The 18,739-nt window shown below is 34.1% G+C and overlaps 3 protein-coding genes across 3 annotated transcripts; 1 reads left to right on the top strand and 2 right to left on the bottom strand.

The window, feature by feature from the left end:
• Positions 1-286: 286 nt before the first annotated feature.
• LOC11420356 (disease resistance protein RPS2) lies at positions 287-6,663 on the top strand. The gene is made up of 6 exons (XM_003598397.4): positions 287-507; positions 1,156-3,438; positions 3,589-4,100; positions 4,476-4,757; positions 5,130-5,889; positions 6,144-6,663. The coding sequence occupies exons 2-6, from the start codon at positions 1,179-1,181 to the stop codon at positions 6,170-6,172; spliced, it is 3,843 nt and encodes a 1,280-aa protein (XP_003598445.1). The 5' UTR covers positions 287-507; positions 1,156-1,178; the 3' UTR covers positions 6,173-6,663.
• A 1,457-nt stretch (positions 6,664-8,120) lies between these two features.
• On the bottom strand, positions 8,121-9,299 carry LOC11423032 (F-box/kelch-repeat protein At3g23880). Its single transcript, XM_003598395.3, has one exon. The coding sequence runs from the start codon at positions 9,297-9,299 to the stop codon at positions 8,121-8,123; it is 1,179 nt and encodes a 392-aa protein (XP_003598443.1).
• Positions 9,300-16,908: 7,609 nt separating this feature from the next.
• Positions 16,909-18,150, bottom strand: LOC11415262 (F-box/kelch-repeat protein At3g23880). Its single transcript, XM_003598393.1, has one exon. It carries the CDS (start codon positions 18,148-18,150, stop codon positions 16,909-16,911), a length of 1,242 nt encoding a protein of 413 aa, XP_003598441.1.
• Between the last annotated feature and the right edge of the window lie 589 nt (positions 18,151-18,739).

Genomic DNA, 18,739 nt, shown 5'->3' with positions numbered 1-18,739 from the left:
ATTGTTTGTTCTAGGTTGTTTATGATCTGTTAAAAAAAAAAAAAAGTATTTTAGGCTGAAATTAAAGCCAAGACAAAGTTTTATATGAGCATTCCCACATAAATTGACATGAAGATAATTTAAATATGAGATCTTAAAAGAATCACACTCGGTCCTACATCCCAAACGTGCACCATCGAACTACCATGTGGCATTAATATTATATAACTGGTGAAACAGTCTGTCAAGGAAAAACATAATAATTCATAAAATGGTACAGAGCAAGTTTCACGTGTGGAATTTTATATGGAGAACAATTGAACAAAGTACTACTAATCATTCATTGTAATTTTCCAATGGTAAACAAAAGTATGTACTAGAACTATAGGTTAAAAAAAAGAGTATGGGAGTTATAAGATAAGATAAATAACACAGTAGATAGCTTATTCAATGTGTTCTATTCTAGGCAACAACTGAGTTCTTGGCATTAGCTGAACATCAATCAACTACTACTATCACTGCATATTGGTATGTATAATTTTCATATGCATCTCAAATCAAAGTCAAACTTCATGTTAAAATTCTTGGTTTAATATGAATATTGCAACTTAGTTAATGCTTAATTAAACTTTATTATTCCATAAATCTGGTTGGTATCATTGTTTTCATAATGATAACATGCAAACATTATAGTTTCACATTCTTCTGAACTGAGAGAGTTTTGGAAAGTCAACACTCCCTTTATTATATTGGAAAGTAGAAAAAGTTGAAATAGCGACGAAAGTTAAATTCAGAAAAAAATATAATTGGTCACTGGATTTAGCATCTCTAACAGTTAGCCGCAAAATTAGAGACGGTTTTTGCGTTTTCATGTCTTAAAAGTTCCGTCGCTATTTTTTTCTTCTTCTTCTAGTTGTAGTATTGTATTGAAAATTGAAACACTGTTATAATACTGTAACTCTTTCTTATTTTTGTTCTATTGTTTTAGGAATAGAACATATTGTTTTCTTAGTTTTGTTCAGTTCAAAGTTTTAAAAGATGGTTCACAAACGCAATTGTGGCCGCAATGTCAACATTTTTGACATAACTGTGACCACAATTATACGTATTTGACAGCAATTTTTCTCAATATTAAGAATCACCTGTGATTCAAAGCTTTGGTTTGATTTTTTGCAGATCAATCAAGAAGCCTGACAAGGATGGATCTTATAGCTAGCGTAGCGTCGAACGTGGCTTTACCTTTCATTCGACAATTTACATATGTATTGATGTACAACAGTTACCTCATCGAACTCGAGACTGAGATTCAGAAGCTGCAGAGGGAGGAGAAAGAAATGAGGCACACTGTTGAAGCTGCCAAAAGAAACGGGGAAGAGATTGAAGACACGGTGCGTGACTGGTTTTTTAGAGCGCAAGCAGCCATTGAAAAGGCAGAGGCATTCCTCCGAGGTGAAGACGAAGGAAGAGTTGGATGCATGGATGTGTACTCAAAGTACACTAAGAGTCAGAGCGCAAAAACCTTGGTGGATCTTCTTTGTGAAATCAAACAAGAAAAATTTGATCGGATATCTTACCGTTGTGCATTGAAATGCAATTTCAGTCCTAGTGCTAGAGGTTATGTGGAACTGGAATCAAGAACAACAATGTTGAATGAAATTCTTCAAGTGTTAAAAGAGGATTCCAGTGTTCACATGATTGGTTTGTACGGAATGGCTGGTGTGGGTAAAACTGCATTGGTGAAGGAACTAGCATGGAAAGCCGAGAAAGATGGTTTATTCGATGTGGTAGTGATGGCTACAGTGACAAATTCTCCTGATGTGAGAACGATTCGATCCGAAATAGCTGATGGGTTAGGGCTAAAGTTTGATGAGCTGACTGAGGTGGGACGGGCGAGTCGGTTACGCCAAAGGATTAGGCAGGAGATCAAGATTCTTGTGATACTCGATGATATTTGGGGAAAGCTTAGCTTAACTGAAGTTGGTATTCCTTTTGGTGACGATCAGGAAGGTTGCAAAGTAATTGTAACTTCCAGAGATCTTAATGTGTTGACCACTAACTTTGGTGTAAAGAAGGTTTATAGACTTGAAGTTTTGTCCGAGGATGAGAGTTGGAATTTGTTTGAGAAGAGGGGAGAGAATGCTGTTAAAGATCTTAGTATTCAGCCGGTAGCAATGAAAGTAGCCAAAAACTGTGCTGGTTTGCCACTTTTGATTGTTAATTTGGTGGAGGCATTGAAGAACAAGGATTTATATGCTTGGAAGGATGCACTTGAGCAGTTAACGAATTTTGACTTTGATGGATGTTTTTATTCTAAAGTGCATTCAGCTATTGAACTAAGTTATGATTCATTAGAAAGTCAAGAACTCAAAACATTCTTCCTTCTTTTAGGATCAATGGGAAATGGTTACAACAAAAAAGATTTGTTGGTGTATGGTTGGTGTTTAGGTTTGCATAAACACGTCGATACACTGGCAGATGGAAGAAACAGACTTCACAAATTGATAGACAACTTGAGAGATGCTTGTTTGTTGCTTGAAGACGAAAAAGATCCGGTTGTGGCGCTTGATGTCGTTCGCAATGTGGCTGCCTCCATTGGGTCGAAGGTCAAGCCATTCTTTACGGTCGAGAAAAACGCCACATTGAAAGAATGGCCAAGAAAAGAGTTTTTGAAAAACTGTCATCATATTTTCTTGGATTGGTGTTTGATCAATGAACTTCCTGAGAGGTTAGAATGTCCCAACCTGAAGATACTAAAACTCAACTCTCAAGGTAACCATTTGAAAATTCATGATAATTTCTTTGACCAAACGAAAGAACTAAAGGTACTAAGTTTAGGAGGTGTGAATTGTACTCCATCACTTCCTTCATCTCTTGCTCTTTTGACAAACCTCCAAGCACTCAGTCTTTATCAATGCATTCTGGAAGACATTGCTATTGTCGGAGAAATCACAAGTTTAGAGATTCTTAATATTGAGAAATCTGAGCTTAGAGTGATCCCTCCTGAAATTGAACACTTGACTAATCTTAGGTTACTAGATTTGTCTGATTGCTCGACACTAGAAATAGTACCTCGGAATCTGTTATCAAGCCTGACAAGCTTAGAAGAACTTTATATGTGGGACTCAAACATTCAATGGGAGGTTAAGGTTAAAGAAATTGAAAGCCAAAACAATACTTCAATTCTAAGTGAGTTGAAAAATTTGCATCAACTATCAACTTTGAACATGCACATAAATGATGCTACAATCTTTCCTAGAGACATGCTTTCCTTTGGAAGACTAGAAAGTTACAAGATTTTGATTGGAGATGGATGGAAATTTTCTGAGGAGGAATCTGTGAACGACAAAAGTTCAAGAGTTCTTAAGCTCAATTTGAGAATGGATTCAAGAATTCTAATGGATTATGGCGTCAAAATGTTGATGACTCGTGCTGAAGATTTGTACTTAGCTGAACTGAAGGGTAAGCGCTATAATATTTAAAATATCTTGTATATTATTTCAGAATCTCTCTTAGGATTTAGTACTGAGTCTATGTATTTTGTATTTAGGCTTTTGTGTCAAATTAGTATCAAGCATATTTCACTATAATAATATTTCATAACTTCAACAGGTGTAAAGGAAGTACTTTATGAATTGAATGATGAAGGATTTTCACAATTGAAGCATCTTAATATAAAAACTTGTGATGAAATGGAAAGCATTATTGGACCAACCATATGGTCTGTTCATGATCATGCTTTTCCCAACTTGGAGTCTTTGATCATTCAAAATATGATGAAATTGGAGAGAATATGTAGTGATCCACTTCCAGCAGAGGCTTTTGCAAAACTACAAGTTATTAAAGTGAAAAACTGTGATCTGATGGAGTCTGTTTTCTTGCATTCAATGGTTCAACACCTAACAGAACTTGTTGAAATTGAGATTTCTGAATGTAGATATATGAACTATATCATAGCCAAGAAAATACAAGAGAATGAAGGAGAAGATGACAAGATAGCGCTCCCGAAATTGCGTTCACTTACGCTTGAATCTTTACCTTCCCTTGTTAGTCTCTCTCCTGAGTCTTGCAATAAGGATAGTGAAAACAACAATGATTTCTCCAGTCAACTTTTGAATGATAAGGTACAAGCATGACATATTGCTCTTCAATATATTTTTAATGAATGTACCAAGTTGTTAAAACTCATTGACCATCCTCCGAACACAATTTAACCAAGATTATGAACTCATTTTCAGGTGTTCAAATATACATGATTTCCAAGTGTTCAAAATCGTAGTTACTTTTGTTTAGTGCATGTTTAATGAGTTACGAAACCTTGTTATAGTCATTAACCATCCACTGAATGTAATTAACCACATATTTGAACTGCGTTAATCATCTAGTTGAAACAGACGTTTCACCATCTCATGCCTTTGTTCTCTCTAATTCACCAACTCAAAAATGTAGTGACAGTTTTTTTTTGTTAGTGATAATGAAACTTTCATAACTGTTGACAGGTTGAATTTCCAAGTTTGGAGACATTGAAGCTTTACTCAATCAATGTACAGAGGATATGGGATGACAAACTTTCAGCAAATTCTTGCTTTCAAAATTTGACCAATTTGACTGTAGATGGTTGTGAAAGTTTGAAACATCTTTTCTCATTCTCAGTGGCTGAAAAATTGGTTAAACTTCAACATCTTTTAATTAGTTCATGCAAATTGGTAGATAAGATATTTGTCCGTGAGGAAACTACGCATCACCATCTCCATATAAGAAAATCTCATCCTGTTGAAATGGTAAGCATTTCAAATTGCTTCATATTTTCCTTTGTTTATAATTTTTCTAGTTTTTCTTTGTTAGTTGTTAGACTGAGGGTCAGTTGGATTGACTTATTTGAGCTTGTCTATTGGCATAAACACTTATGAAAGTTTTCGTGAGAGCTTACGAAAAAAACTTAAAACATGTCTATAAGCTATATTTTCAGCTTATGAAAAGAGTTTGACTTTATTTTATATTTTGTTACAAAAATAGCTTATACATAAGCACTTACACAATAAACACTTATGCTAAAAGGGCTTAATTATGTTGTATGTAACCGCTTATTGTGTATATTCAACTGTGATATCTTACTCTGAAGTATGTTTATTCTAATCAACTTTATGATATAGGTTCCAATATTCCCCAACTTAGAGACATTAGTGATTTCTCACATGGACAATTTGAAGTCAATATGGCCAAACCAGCTCATTCAAACATCGTTTTGCAAATTGAAAAAATTGGAAATCATATCATGTGACCAGCTTTTGAGTGTTTTCCCAAGTCATGTGCTAAACAAATTACAAAACATAGAATCATTGAATTTATGGCACTGTCTTGCAGTAAAAGTTATATATGAAGTAAATGGTATAAGTGAAGAAGAGCTTGAAATTCCACTGAGAAATTTATCTTTAGGACATTTACCAAATCTTAAGTATTTGTGGAATAAGGATCCTCAAGGAAAAATCAAGTTTCAAAACCTGTCAATGGTAAAAGCAACAAAATGTGAAAGCCTAAATCATGTATTTCCATTTTCTGTGGCTAAAGATCTTTTGCAACTACAAGTACTTGAGATAAGTGATTGTGGTGTAGAGGAGATTATTGCGAAGGATCAAGGAGAAGTAGAAGAAGATCTCGGACTTGTTTTCTCAAGATTAGTAACCTTAAAGTTTTTGAATTTGCAAGAACTAAGATGCTTTTGTAGTGGAAATCACAACTTCAGATTTCCATTGTTGAATAAATTATATGTGGTTGAGTGTCCTGCAATGGAGACTTTTTCGCATGGAATCTTAAGGGCATCAATTCTCAGAAGAATTTGTTTGAATGAGAATGGAGATCAATGTTACTTGGAAGCTGACCTTAATACCACTATAAGAAATATTTTCAATAGAGGTATGTAATTTAATCAGAACTAAAGTTTTTTTAATTGTAACATTCCTATGCAACAACGGACAGTGTAAATATTTTTACATCGTCAATCAATCATAATCGTTCGATCATTTGAAGAGTTTGACTTTCATCATATCTAACTGATGGTTTATGGTTGATTGGCGATGTAATATATTTTATCCACCGACAGTGCAACATATTTATTCTCATTCCTATAAAACAATAAATATATAATCTGTTGAATATACATATTACAGGTTCCCAAGGAAGACTATTGGTTTCATAGAAACGCCAGAGGCTGAAATCGCTAATCTGTTGAAAATACTTTGTGATGTAAAAATAAAAGGAATCTTTATTTTAGATTCCTTGTTTGATGTGGAAAGGGAGAGTGAACTTTGATGTTGAGCCTCCTCCATAATGAAATATGTTTCGGACTGAGCCGAGGCCTATCAGAACCAATTCTCGGGTCCATTCAAACTTGTAGTAATCCCACAAGAAAACTCTACACACTGTGTTCATTACCTCAGACATGAGTGCTTGCAGGTACCCCCAACCAATCTGTCAGAGATGGTACTTTGTGTATTTTATCCAAAATCAGTATTTGCAGAATTATATGTTGTCATATTAGTAAGATTAATACGCATGGTTGTAATCTTTGATGTACCCTCTTAAACTGTGTGTAACATAAATATCAGAACTACTCTTTCAAATTGGTTAGATCAAATTAGCAAGTTGATTGTGTATTATGATAAGTTCACACTACAGATTTACGTTTAAGAGAACATGCAGTGTATATTATGTCTTTCAAATGCAATAGGTTTCTAGCAAACATAAAGTATATTATTCAACAAAACAAAAACAGAATAGAAAGATAATTTGGCGACGTTTTAGCTTAACTTATAGAAACATTTTAGCTTAATTGATGAGTTGGAAAAATGAAAACAAGTTCAGTTATAAGTAAAATTTCAACGCAGAACAAAAATCTCTAGCAAGAAAATAATATAAATTCCAGGACTTGCAGACACATTGGAGTTTCACCGGCAGCCTACACAGAATTTCTAGAATGACATCGAAAGGAAGAGTGGGAAGCGGCGACTCATGAAGTAAATCGCTGCTGAAAGAGGGTGAAGGTGGTACAACCGAAAGCTGGTTGTTGATGGAAGTGTTTTCCTCTGTCATAGCGAAGTTGGAACCCTAATGAATGCAATGTATAGAGATTGATTTCAAAGTAGCGTTTCGTATCAATATTTCCGAAGTGCTGTTTGCGTCAAGAAAGGGAAAAAATAAAATCTGAAGCAGAGTTTTAAAGGCCCAAAGAAGGTTAATATCACGAGTGTCTTTGTTTCCAACTTATAAAGGGAGTTACTATCAAGATTACTATTTTTATTAAGTAGAATATGTTTCTTTTAAATTAAGCTATCAAAAGAAAAGAAAAATGAATGAGGATTACCAAAGGTAGACGACTAATCCGGCTCATGCGTAGAGACATGCGCACTGGTCAAACGTTGTTCCTCCTGGGAATCGAAGTCGGTATTCCCCGGATACGTCCTTGAAAAGAGCTCTTTGCCACTGGAGTCCAAGCAACTTGGTTGAATGAAGATTACTTTAATTGATAAGTTACTTCTTATAAATTTCTCGAAAAAAAAGTTATTTATAATAAAAGTTATTCTTATGCAATTCCATGTTTTTTTGGGTGGTGGCCGAGGTTTAAACCCTGGACCTTGCATATATTATGCATTGTCCCTACCAACCGAGCTAAACTCACGAGAACCAATTCCATGGTTTTAGCAATGTATTTAACGAATCACGAATATAATGATAACGGCTTAGCCTAGTTATGTGATTTTGGTTTGGTAGAGTTACTCTGTTAGATGGATCCACCCTTATGGAAATGCCACTATATATTAGGAGGAGATGGTTGTCAACCAGATGTAAGCTCCCTAATTTAGAAAACCAGTTCAGTATAAGTAATTCATTTGGCTCAACATTATAAAATTTCTGCATCCTTGAGCATACATTGCAAAATTGTGAACTATATCAAATGTAATGTATGAGAGAAAAAAAACCAAATAACAAACAAATAATATAAATGAAAATGACAGAAGTTTCTGAAGCTGCAATATCATTCATTCGTCCATTAATTAATAATCCATGAAATAACATGTAATCAAAACAAGTACAAAAAGGTTGCACTTGAATCTTATGTTTAAGTGACATAGCACCACATCTACATCCTAGCATAGAGAAGATGGTGATATTAAACTTTCACCACAGACTTCTGGAGTATATTTAAAGTTAATAGCCTTCAAGGTACCGCTCCTGGGGTTGTAAAGAACCAAATTCAAGTCAATATCATTCATAAACTTCAGCAACACTTGATCATCCTCAAAAGTATACAATGCCTTCGCAAAGACCTCGGGTTTAGAAGGATCTCTCATGCAAGGAATAGTAAACAATTTAGTCCAAGACTCTTTATTTCCATATTCCTTCATAACCCAAACATCAACACCAGAAGTCACGCACAAGCAATCCCTCAAAACACTCAAAGCCGACATGTCACACACATCCACCCCTCCCAAATTAGGAGGTGAAATCTTTTGATATGACTCCTTTGCCAAATCAAAAGAAACAATAAAGCGTGGACATTCCGATGATTCTTCGGACAACAACCAATTAATTGTGCCACTCACAAATTCCCCCTTCATAACTGGAACAGGAAGACCTCCAAAAGGATAGTCCTGGATGGTTCTCCATATATTAGTACCCAAAGTATGAACCTTTACTTTATTTTTGTTAAAAAACCTATAATCCTCATCAAGAACTAGGTAGGCAAGAACAACAACCACCTTGTAATTATCGTTTAAAGAATCATAGCCAAAGCCAAACGTCATGAGAGTAGGACCATTCGACTTTTCATAAAGGGGCAACTGCTTGATTTTTTTTGTGGAAGGGTTCCACAATATAACTAAGCCGTTATGATTGTCTGCAATACACACAATGCCGTTGCAAGAGCCAATGATAAAATAAAGTTTGCCATAAGTCCGATCTTCATTAGAAAGGTTATACTCAGATTGTATGAAGTTAGAGGTTATGTCTGTGAAAATAGAGTCGATTGGATAAGATGTGAGAATATACTTGTGTGACCAACGGCTGTAGTTTAGGAAGTGGAGGTTCCAAGCGATGGACACACTGAGTTGTTTCTTGACGAATTTTGGATCGGATATTAGAAAATTCCATGACTTGCAAACACATCGGAATCGAAGGATGAACTTTACCGGTAACCTACATAGGATTTCTGGAATGACGTCGTAAGGAAGAGTTGGAAGTGAATGGTTATAACGGCGGTGATTGGGTGAAGGTGGTACAACCGAGAGCTGATTGTGATCATGACTCTCTCCACCTGAAGAACCCATAATCGTTATCCCTAAAATCTTAAACCTAGTGAATGCAATATATAGAGACGTTCCAAAACGTTTAGTGCCAAACACGCTCTGTTCGATTTCCGTAAACAGCTTTTAAGGTTAAAAGTTTTTCACATGTTAAGTATAGCAAGACGGGTTTAACATTTACAGCTAACAGATTAGGTTAAGTACAACGAGACGGCTTAACGATTATTCCTTTTCAAAAAAAAAAACATATAATTAGAAACATAATTTTATTTTACTTTAAATAAACATTAAATGCATAAGTATGGAGGAAAAATTAGATTAAAATTAAGTTAAGTATATCAAGATGGGTTAACATTTATGAGTAAGAGATAACTTTATTTAAAGGTATCATCTTATAATATTTTTCAAAAATATTAAATAATCTTTTGTCCATCAAACATAAAAAATTGTTCTACCTTGTGTTCTATCTAATACTTAACTTTTGCAAGATCAAACACAATCTTATACTCAAAGGTAAATTCTAACATGTGTTTTTGTGGTGTGTTTGTGAGTTGGTTTTTGGAGAAACAAACTTTGAATGGTAAGTCTATATTTTGATATATATCAAACATATCTCAAAATCTTCCCTTGAGGTAACTTTGCAATATTTATATCTCAAATTATTTGTCCTTCTAGAGTATCAACCATAGTTTTAAAATTCGGACCGATCGTCGATTCGGTAAGGGTATTAGATCACTTGTTCACTGGTTAAACCACTAGGTCAATGGTTGAACTGCATGACTGAACCAGATTGAATCGAATAACTCGATTATATGACTTTGTCCTTATAATAAAATTGTATAGTATTAAACCATATGAGTCGATCTCTAAAAAAATTAAAAAATGTCAAGATACATATAGATACACATAATTTTACAAACTCATTCTTCAAATTAAACCACATGATTAATATTTAAAAAATATATTTTGCATTTAATCATATTAAACTAAATAACTCATCTCAAAAATATTGAAAAATCATTCATAACACTATTTTTTTTACTGCAAACACTAATTAAAAGTATACTCTGAATATTCGAGTCATAAAAAACCAAAAATATAACAAGCTTTTTAAAAAAAAAAAAATTAAAAATATCAATGTTTTGTATTAATTTCTTTTCACACCAGCTTTCTTACCTTTTTGTGTCGAAGCTTTGTTAACACATTTTTTAAAGACATGTCATAAAATTTGGGCTCATTTTGAGAGGACCAACACCAAACCCTAGTAGTGACAACACTAACAGTAACAGCAGCAGCAGTACAAAGTGTTTTCAGAATTCAGATTGATTTTTTTCTTGTCAAATGTATTAGGCTCTCCTACTTCTTCTATGAGATTTGTCTTTTCTCTTCCATCTTCATCGATGAATGAAGTGTTGCTTGTGCGCGCTCTCTCTCTCTCTCTCTCTCTCTCTCTCTCTCTCTCTCTCTCTCTCTCTCTCTCTCTCTCTCTCTCTCTCTCTCTCTCTTCTCTCTCTCTCTCTCTCTCTCTCTCTCTCTCTCTCTTCTCTCTCTCTCTCTCTCTCTCTCTCTCTCTCTCCTCTCTCTCTCTCTCTCTCTCTCTCTCTCTCTCTCTCTTCTCTCTCTCTCTCTCTCTCTCTCTCTCTCCTCTCTCTCTTCTCTCTCTCTCCTCTCTCTCTCTCTCCTCTCTCTCAGTGCGATGCAATGCAACTCTCCCGAACTTTGATTTTTGCAGCCAGCGTCCATGTAAAAAACCGGTTTGGTTGAAAAGCCACCGAGTCCCCGGTTCGACAGAAAACCGGCCGGTTCATACTGGTTCGTCACGGTTCAATTGCATGCCCTATCCAACTATATCCGAGTTTTAAAACTATGATATAATAAGAGTATTTCAGTAAATATTTTACTAATAAAATCAACACAATTAGTCATTTTTTTAAAACTTATGCAAAGCTCAAATGAAACACGTATAGTGAGTCAACTGGAGTATTGTTTATGGAACTATTAGAGATACTACTTTCAATCCTTTTTAATTGTTGCATTTGCAAGAAAATTTTATTCTTATTTAATTGTAGTTTTAAAAGTTCAATTAATCTTAAAAGTTCAAGATAACCAAGAAAATTTTCTAAATATTTTGCATATCTCTCTAATTGTTTTAAGTCAGTTTCCAATTAGTCTTTCACTTTTTTCCTTTTGAATATTCATGGAGTCTTTTTTTTTTTTTCATACCTCTTCTTCTACTTTTCACTTCAAATTTTTAAAAATTACTACTCATCTTATTTATAGAATTTTAACTCTTCATGAAACCATTATTATAGGTAAGAAAATTTTGTTTAAATTTAAAGATAACAAGAAACAAACTTTGTTTCTTTGTTTAGAAAAACAAACTTTAGGTTTCCAAATATATAACATTAATTAGTTTTATTGAAAGAGTAATTATAAAGGATATAATTAACAAATTGTACCCTTAAAATAGCAAAATGACACTTAAATAGAAACGCAAAATCCGTAGTTAAACGACACGTAAAAAAGAACGGAATTATATTGTTGTGGATTGTTACTATTTTAATAGGAGTTACTTTTTGTCAAACAAAAATAAAAAATAGGAGTTACTCAATTTTTTAACTGATTATTAAACTAAAAATAATAAAAATAATTTAACTGAAAAAGAAAAATTCAGCCTAAAAACTTGATGTATCGTCTATAATATATTTTTTGATACAATAAAAATGATGTCACTTTTACATTTATTCTCAATAATTTATTTCTTTTTTAAAATTGTCTTTAAATTTAGCATAAATATCTCAAAAAATATTGGTTTATTTTCTTTTTTTATATTTGACAAAAATATCTCAACAAACTATGTATATTACTTTTATCATATCCACTAAATATTTTATTTAAAATTTTAATTAATTTGTAATTCTTTTTTGGCTAAATACCTCCCCAGGTCCTTTAAGTTTCTAAGGTTGCAGATAGGTCCTTTAAGTTTCTAAGGTTTCAGATAAGTCCTTTAAGTTTCGAGTTTGTTTCAGATAGGTCATTTCTATCAACCTCCGTTAAGTCAAAGTTGATCTGTCCGTTAAGCCAAAGTTGACCTGGTTGGGTTAAAATTGATGTCAAGTGTCAGAGAGAACCAACTCACCTACTTAACAGACATATCAGCTTTGGCTTAACGGACATAACAACTTTGGCTTAACGGAGATTGACAGAAATGACCTATCCGAAACAAACTCGAAACTTAAAAAGACTTATTTGAAACCTTAGAAACTTAAAGGACCTATCTGAAACAAACGTGAAACTTAAAGGACCCAGGGAGGTATCTGGCCTTCTTTTTTTGTAGAAACATTTAATGCCTAATTTAATTTTAACATAATTTGTTTCAATAATTTTAATATTTTTTATTATAATTATGAAATAGTTAGAATGATGTGTCAAATAATTAGAATGAGGTTGATCGTACCTGATTAGATGGTGGCTGTCGGTGCTTCTTTAATGTGGTGGTGGAAATGCGTCAGTTGAGTACTAGAACGGCGAGGTGGTTACTTGCAGACACTTCGACGCTCAAGTCAGTAGAGGTCAAGAATGGGGGTTTAGAAGTGAAAGAGATTCTACCTTGGAGGCTGCGAGGAACCTCATTTATATAGAGGTGGGTGAATGAAGAGGTGCTGTAATGGCACACGTGTGTCCGATGGTTACAAAATCGTGGAAAGTGTAACCGCCAGTGAGATATTCGCGGGAACGTGGGTAAAGAGACGTTACAGTTCGTTTTAACTAGTCTCTGTGTTGTGAGTAAACTTCCAAATGTAGCATTTGGACTTGATTTGTTATTGGGTCTAAGCAATTGGGCCTAGGTCTTTGACCGATCCTGAACGGTAGCCCTCCAAGTCGTTGCTCTTGACAAAGAGTGATGTCTCTAAGCTTGCGAGGGAATTATTTGTGGAGGTTCATATTGCCCTGAACTCGTGAAGAGTTCTTGTGAAGGTAATGCCCGCTTAAGGTGTCGAAGCTTACTTAGCATCTTGCGGTGGAGTGATTCTGCTCGCGAAGAATGCCTCATAAGTCACAATGTCACAGATATTAGAAAAGGCCCATCCAATTTAGTGTGTTTATTTTTTATTTTAAGCATTAAAATAAATTTTATAAAGATTAACACTAAATATATAGTTATTTACATAGTATTTGATTGAACCATGAATCAGAGGTCACATCGATTTGACCTCCAATCCGGTTTAAATTAAAAACATTGATAGAAATTTAGTGACACGCCTAGCTAGAAGGAAGAGCTTTAGATTCAAATAGCGGTTACAAAGTTATTCACATTTACTTCAATTCAAAAATGAAGCTCGAAGCACAAACCTCTCTAAAAGAATTTATGTCTAATATATATTTTTTAAATCTAAATAGATTTTTTTTTTTTTGTCAAAAAAAATTAGATATTTTTTTAAATTAAAATAAAAAATATGAAAGTCCAAATTATTGGTGCGCATAAATAATTTCCAAACAAATTTATATCCCATCATTGAAGATGCTTTCATTTGCAGTGACAACAAAAATGGTGTTTACTCCACTAAAAGTGGATACTCTTGGGTCTTGGCTGCTCTCCCTCATGGAACCGGACGACATTGATACTCATCAAAATTCTTGGTCTTGGATTTGGAACTTGCAGGTATCGGAGAAATACAAATTTTTTATTTGGTTAGCTTGTCATGATGCGGTACCAACTCTATTTTTGCTCCATCATAGACATATCACTATTTCTACAACTTGTGTGAGATGCGATGAGGCGGAGGAAACGTTCATGCATTGTATTCGTGACTGTAGATTCTCTTGTACAATTTGGCAGAAACTTGGTTTCACTAATCAAGATTTTTTCACTACAAATTGTGCTCATGATTGGCTCAAAACCGGCACCAAAGGTCCCCCGTTCTTCGCTATCCAACACACGCTCAGAGAGGGTAATCAATGTGTTGATTACATGGCCAAGCTAGGAGCTTCTTCAGATATCAGGTTCTTGGTCCATTCGTCCGCTCCTCAGGATCTCCAAGACATGCCGAGAAATGATCCCATGGGAGTTTTCTTCCCTAGAGCTTGAGTTTGGTTTTTCCCTATGTTTCTTTTTCTTGTTTGTCTGTTAGCTTTGTAACCAAAAAAAAAAAATTATCGGTGCGCAAATTTTCTTTTTACACACAATAAAAAAAGAAATTTGTTTTTCAATTTTCTTTCGTGATAGGCAAGATTGAAAAAATCCCCGTGAGCTTAGCTCAGTTGGTAGGGATATTGTATATTATATGCAGGGGTTGGGGTTCGAACCCCGGACATCTCACTTCTCCACAATTTAATTGTGTGAGCTCTAGCCACTAGGCTACTTGACCAAAAAAAATAATAAATTTGTTATTCCCTAATTTTTTAGAACAACAACAAGGTCCGTTTATCTCTAATTAATGTCGATTTTATAACAAGGATTTCTTTCTAAGGGATGTATATCAGGTTGATAGGGACTATTTCATTAATTTTTTTTGTAGTGGCTGGAGTTTGAACCTATATCTATGCATCGTTCTAACCAACTAAGCTAAGCTCAGAACAACTACTTCATAAATTTGTTATAGGTTGACCTATTTTTATTTATTTTTTTATAACAAAAATTTTGTGACCCGTCCAAGTCAAAAGCAGCGTTTACAAATTATTTACATTTACTTCAATCCAAATACACTAACCAAGTGACTCACTAAAAGATCTTCTGTCAAATATATATATATATATTAAACCTAAATAGATTTTAAAAATAAAAATAAAATATGAAGGTACAAATTACAGATTTTTTATGTAGTACACAAAATAAATCTTTTATTTTGAAACTTTTTTTTGTGATAGGCAATATTGTAATTTTCTACTCCCTAATTTTTTAGAGAAAAGAAACTTGCAAGGGTTTGTTGATTTTTTTTTTTTTTTGCGTTAACCCTCCGGTTTCACAGAAAGGTCAATAGTAATCCGGAGTTTGGCCGTGAGGAAAAGATAGTCTGACCAAGAATTGTTTAACCTGGGAATCGAACTACGCTCTCCCGAACGATTCTCATTGACCACTTCAGCCCAATTGCTTGGTTAGATTCCGTTGATTTTTGTTTACTTTTTTTTTTTTTTTTGAAAACTCGGTATCCGATCCAAGAATCGACTAATCCGAGGGGACCAATCCGATTTTTGTTTACTTATTGTCGATATTATACGGCGGTCTTTATTCTTGTTCATTCCATTCCACTGGCGATCTTTCATATGTTTCTTCGCAGCTCAGATTCATTCATTTGCGCACTTTCATTCAGAGAAATAGAGAAGAGGGGAAAATTGAAAATATTTTTTGGTGGTAAAACGATCTATGATGAAAGAACCTCTAACAACAATGTTCATTCAACAATACAAATCAATCTAAATGTTGTTAGGGAAAATGGATAGAACCCTACCGAAAGACTACCGGCGTACCGAACAATAATATTCTCTATGTTGCAAGCCTTTTCAGAAAAAACTATCCAACAGTGATTGAAAGATGACGAAGATGTTGAAAAAGGAATAGATGTCATTGTATATAACATGGGCAAAATGTTCAACATGAAGTTCACATTATGGAGTCAAAAATACTATGTCCTTAGTGAAGGGTGGAAGACTTTGTTTGATTTAGAAGTGATAAATGTTTTTGCTTTTAGTGTTAGAAGACATCAAACTTAGTGTTAGCACTGTGTTGAAAAATACTAGTAACAAACTCTTGTGGAGTTTATAATAGTATTCAAGTTCTTGTTTTAATTTATGTAAATTGTAACTTATGTTCTTTATCATGTGTTTTTTTGCTTCTAGCTTGATTTTCGTTCTTAATAAGCAATTATAACTTGTCTAACTTGATAATAGTATGCACAATCTGAAGTTTTTGCAATGATGTGGAATGGTAAGCATTATGTAGGGGTCGTCTGTGTGGCAGTTTTTACAGCAACTGATTTGATATAGTCGTAGCAGAGAGTAAACCGGAGCTGATGGGAACATGTTTGGTTAATTGGTTGTGGAGGATAAAAATATGATGATAGGCAAGCAGGGAGTTGAGTGTCCTAATGATTGATCCTGCATAATTTTGCAGAAAATTAATCTTTGATTTAGAAGATGTCTTTAGACGTTGCACAAGGCCAATTTGGAAAGCACATACCTTGTTGTATGCCAAAATCGATAATCAGAGATGCTGAGACATTTAATCATCTGGATGCCGCAGAGTCAAGTTAAAGTAAAATGGCTGGATGAGGCTACGACTAATAGGACCTAGTCACAGAAAAGGATGAATGGCGAGCACCAATGCACAGAACGGGTCTAGGATAAGGCTTAGGCTTGCGTGGTAATGAAATTTGAAGTTTTTGTAATGATGTGAAATGGAAGTGGTCTTGTACGAATTTAACGCCAAAGTTTAAATATGCTAAATTTCTTCTGTTTTTGTTTTATGTTCCAGATTAGTTCATATAATCTAATCATACCAGAAAAAGAAAATAGAATCTGAATTGCACAAATAATTAATGTATTGCAAATAAATCAATTGATCATTAATTAACAATAATCCAAGAAGCAACTCTAACCAAAACAAGTACGAAATAAATAACATATAGCACCACAACTACATCCTAGTAAAAGAACATGGTGATATTAAACTCTCAACACAGACTTCTGGAACTTTTCTAAAATCAGTAGACTTCAAAGTACCTCTCTTGATATCATAAAGAATCAAACATTTGTCAACACCCCCTATAAACTTCAGTAGCACTTGACCATCCTCAAAGATATATACTGCTTTGGCGCGTACATGAGAATTAGTTGGTTCTGGCTTGTAAGGAATAGTCAACAATTTAGTCCAAGACTCTTGCTTTGCATATTCCTTCATAATCCAAATATCATCACCAGAAGTCACGCACAAGCAATCCCTTAAAACACCCAAAGACGACAAGTCACACACATCTATCCCTCCAATACTAGGAGGTGAAATCTTTTGAAAAGTCTCCTTTGCCAAATCAAAAGAAACAATAAAGCATGGACATACCCTACCCGATTTTATTTTTTTTGAGAACAACCAATTAATAGTGCCACTCACAAATTTCCCCGATCGCTCAAAAGGAGCACCGCCAAGAGGATACTCCTGAGTGCTTCTTCTCCAAAAATTGGTACCCAAAGTATGAACTTCTACTTCAGTTTTGATATCAGTTTTGATATCCCGGTAGATAAAGTACACAAGAACAACAACCACCTTGTAATTATCCTTTGAAGAATTATAACCGAAGCCAAACGACATGTGAATATGATTGCGCACATATGGCTTTTGAAAAAGGGGCAACTCCTTGAATTTTCTAATAGAGGGGTTCCACAGTATAACCAAGCCTTTATAATCATCTGCAATACAAAGGATGCCGTTGCAAGAGCCAACGAAGTCATGTAAAATGGACCGAGGATAATCTCCATTGAAACCGTTAGGAGAATATTCAAACCGTGTGGAGTTAGATGTTATGTTTGTGAAAATAGAGTCGATTGGTTCAGATAAGAGAATGTACTTGCCTAAGTAACGGGTGTGGTCGTAGAGTAAGAAGTGGATGTTTCGAGCAGTAGACACATTTAACTGCTTTTTGACAAATTTGGGATCAGATATTAGAGAATTCCATGACTTGCAAACACATCGGAATTGAAGGATGAACTTCACCGGTAGCCTACATAAGATTTCTGGAATGACGTCGGAAGGAAGAGTGGTGGACACACGAAGGTGCTTACTTGGTACAACCGAGAGATGATTGTTGATGGAAGTTGTTTCCTCTGTCGTAGAGGAATAAACAGCACCGTTTTGATCACGCCTCTTGCTACCCCAAGAAGCCATATTCAGTTGTGACTCTAAACCCTAAAACCTTAAACCTAACGAATGCAATATATATAGAAGGCTGATATATCTGATTATAAAAAATAAAAATAAAAATAAAAGGGCTAGTAACGAGTGTTTTTGTTTTATGTTATCTTCGCATATCTTTCTTAAAAAAAAAAACTTATAAAAAAGATATTATTCCTCCATTCATTTTTATTCAATAATAATAACTTTAATATTTTGAATATTTGACATATACAACAATGACATGTAGTTTGATGAAAAATAGTTAATATCAACTGTGACATCCGTAACCATTTTCTAAGCAGATTTTCTAAAGTTTGAAACCAAACGTAAAAAATAAAAAATACAATGGGTAGAGAGAGAGCTATCTATCTATTTATATCTATCTATCTATCTATATCTATCTATCTTCTATCTATCTATCTATCTATCTATATATATATATATATATATATATATCTATCTATCTATCTATCTATCTATATATATATATATATATATATATATATATATATATATATACATGTATTCTAACCTACACTTTGCTTATGTGTCACCTCACCAATTCTCCCCTCTCTAACTA

Source organism: Medicago truncatula, chromosome 3, assembly GCF_003473485.1.
Source record: "Medicago truncatula cultivar Jemalong A17 chromosome 3, MtrunA17r5.0-ANR, whole genome shotgun sequence".
NCBI lineage: Eukaryota > Viridiplantae > Streptophyta > Magnoliopsida > Fabales > Fabaceae > Medicago > Medicago truncatula.
Note: the sequence above shows the minus strand (reverse complement) of the source record. Positions and strands in the feature narration are given on the sequence as shown.

What these genes read in the sequence shown, in the direction of transcription:
- LOC11420356 (XM_003598397.4), top strand. Translation starts at nt 1,179, where the DNA reads ATGGATCTTATAGCTAGCGTAGCGTCGAACGTGGCTTTACCTTTCATT. An exon ending in GTCAACTTTTGAATGATAAG is followed by an intron (nt 4,101 to 4,475) that starts GTACAAGCATGA and finishes AACTGTTGACAG; the next exon opens with GTTGAATTTCCAAGTTTGGA. An exon ending in AATCTCATCCTGTTGAAATG is followed by an intron (nt 4,758 to 5,129) that starts GTAAGCATTTCA and finishes TTTATGATATAG; the next exon opens with GTTCCAATATTCCCCAACTT.
- LOC11423032 (XM_003598395.3), bottom strand. Translation starts at nt 9,299, where the DNA reads ATGGGTTCTTCAGGTGGAGAGAGTCATGATCACAATCAGCTCTCGGTT.
- LOC11415262 (XM_003598393.1), bottom strand. Translation starts at nt 18,150, where the DNA reads ATGGCTTCTTGGGGTAGCAAGAGGCGTGATCAAAACGGTGCTGTTTAT.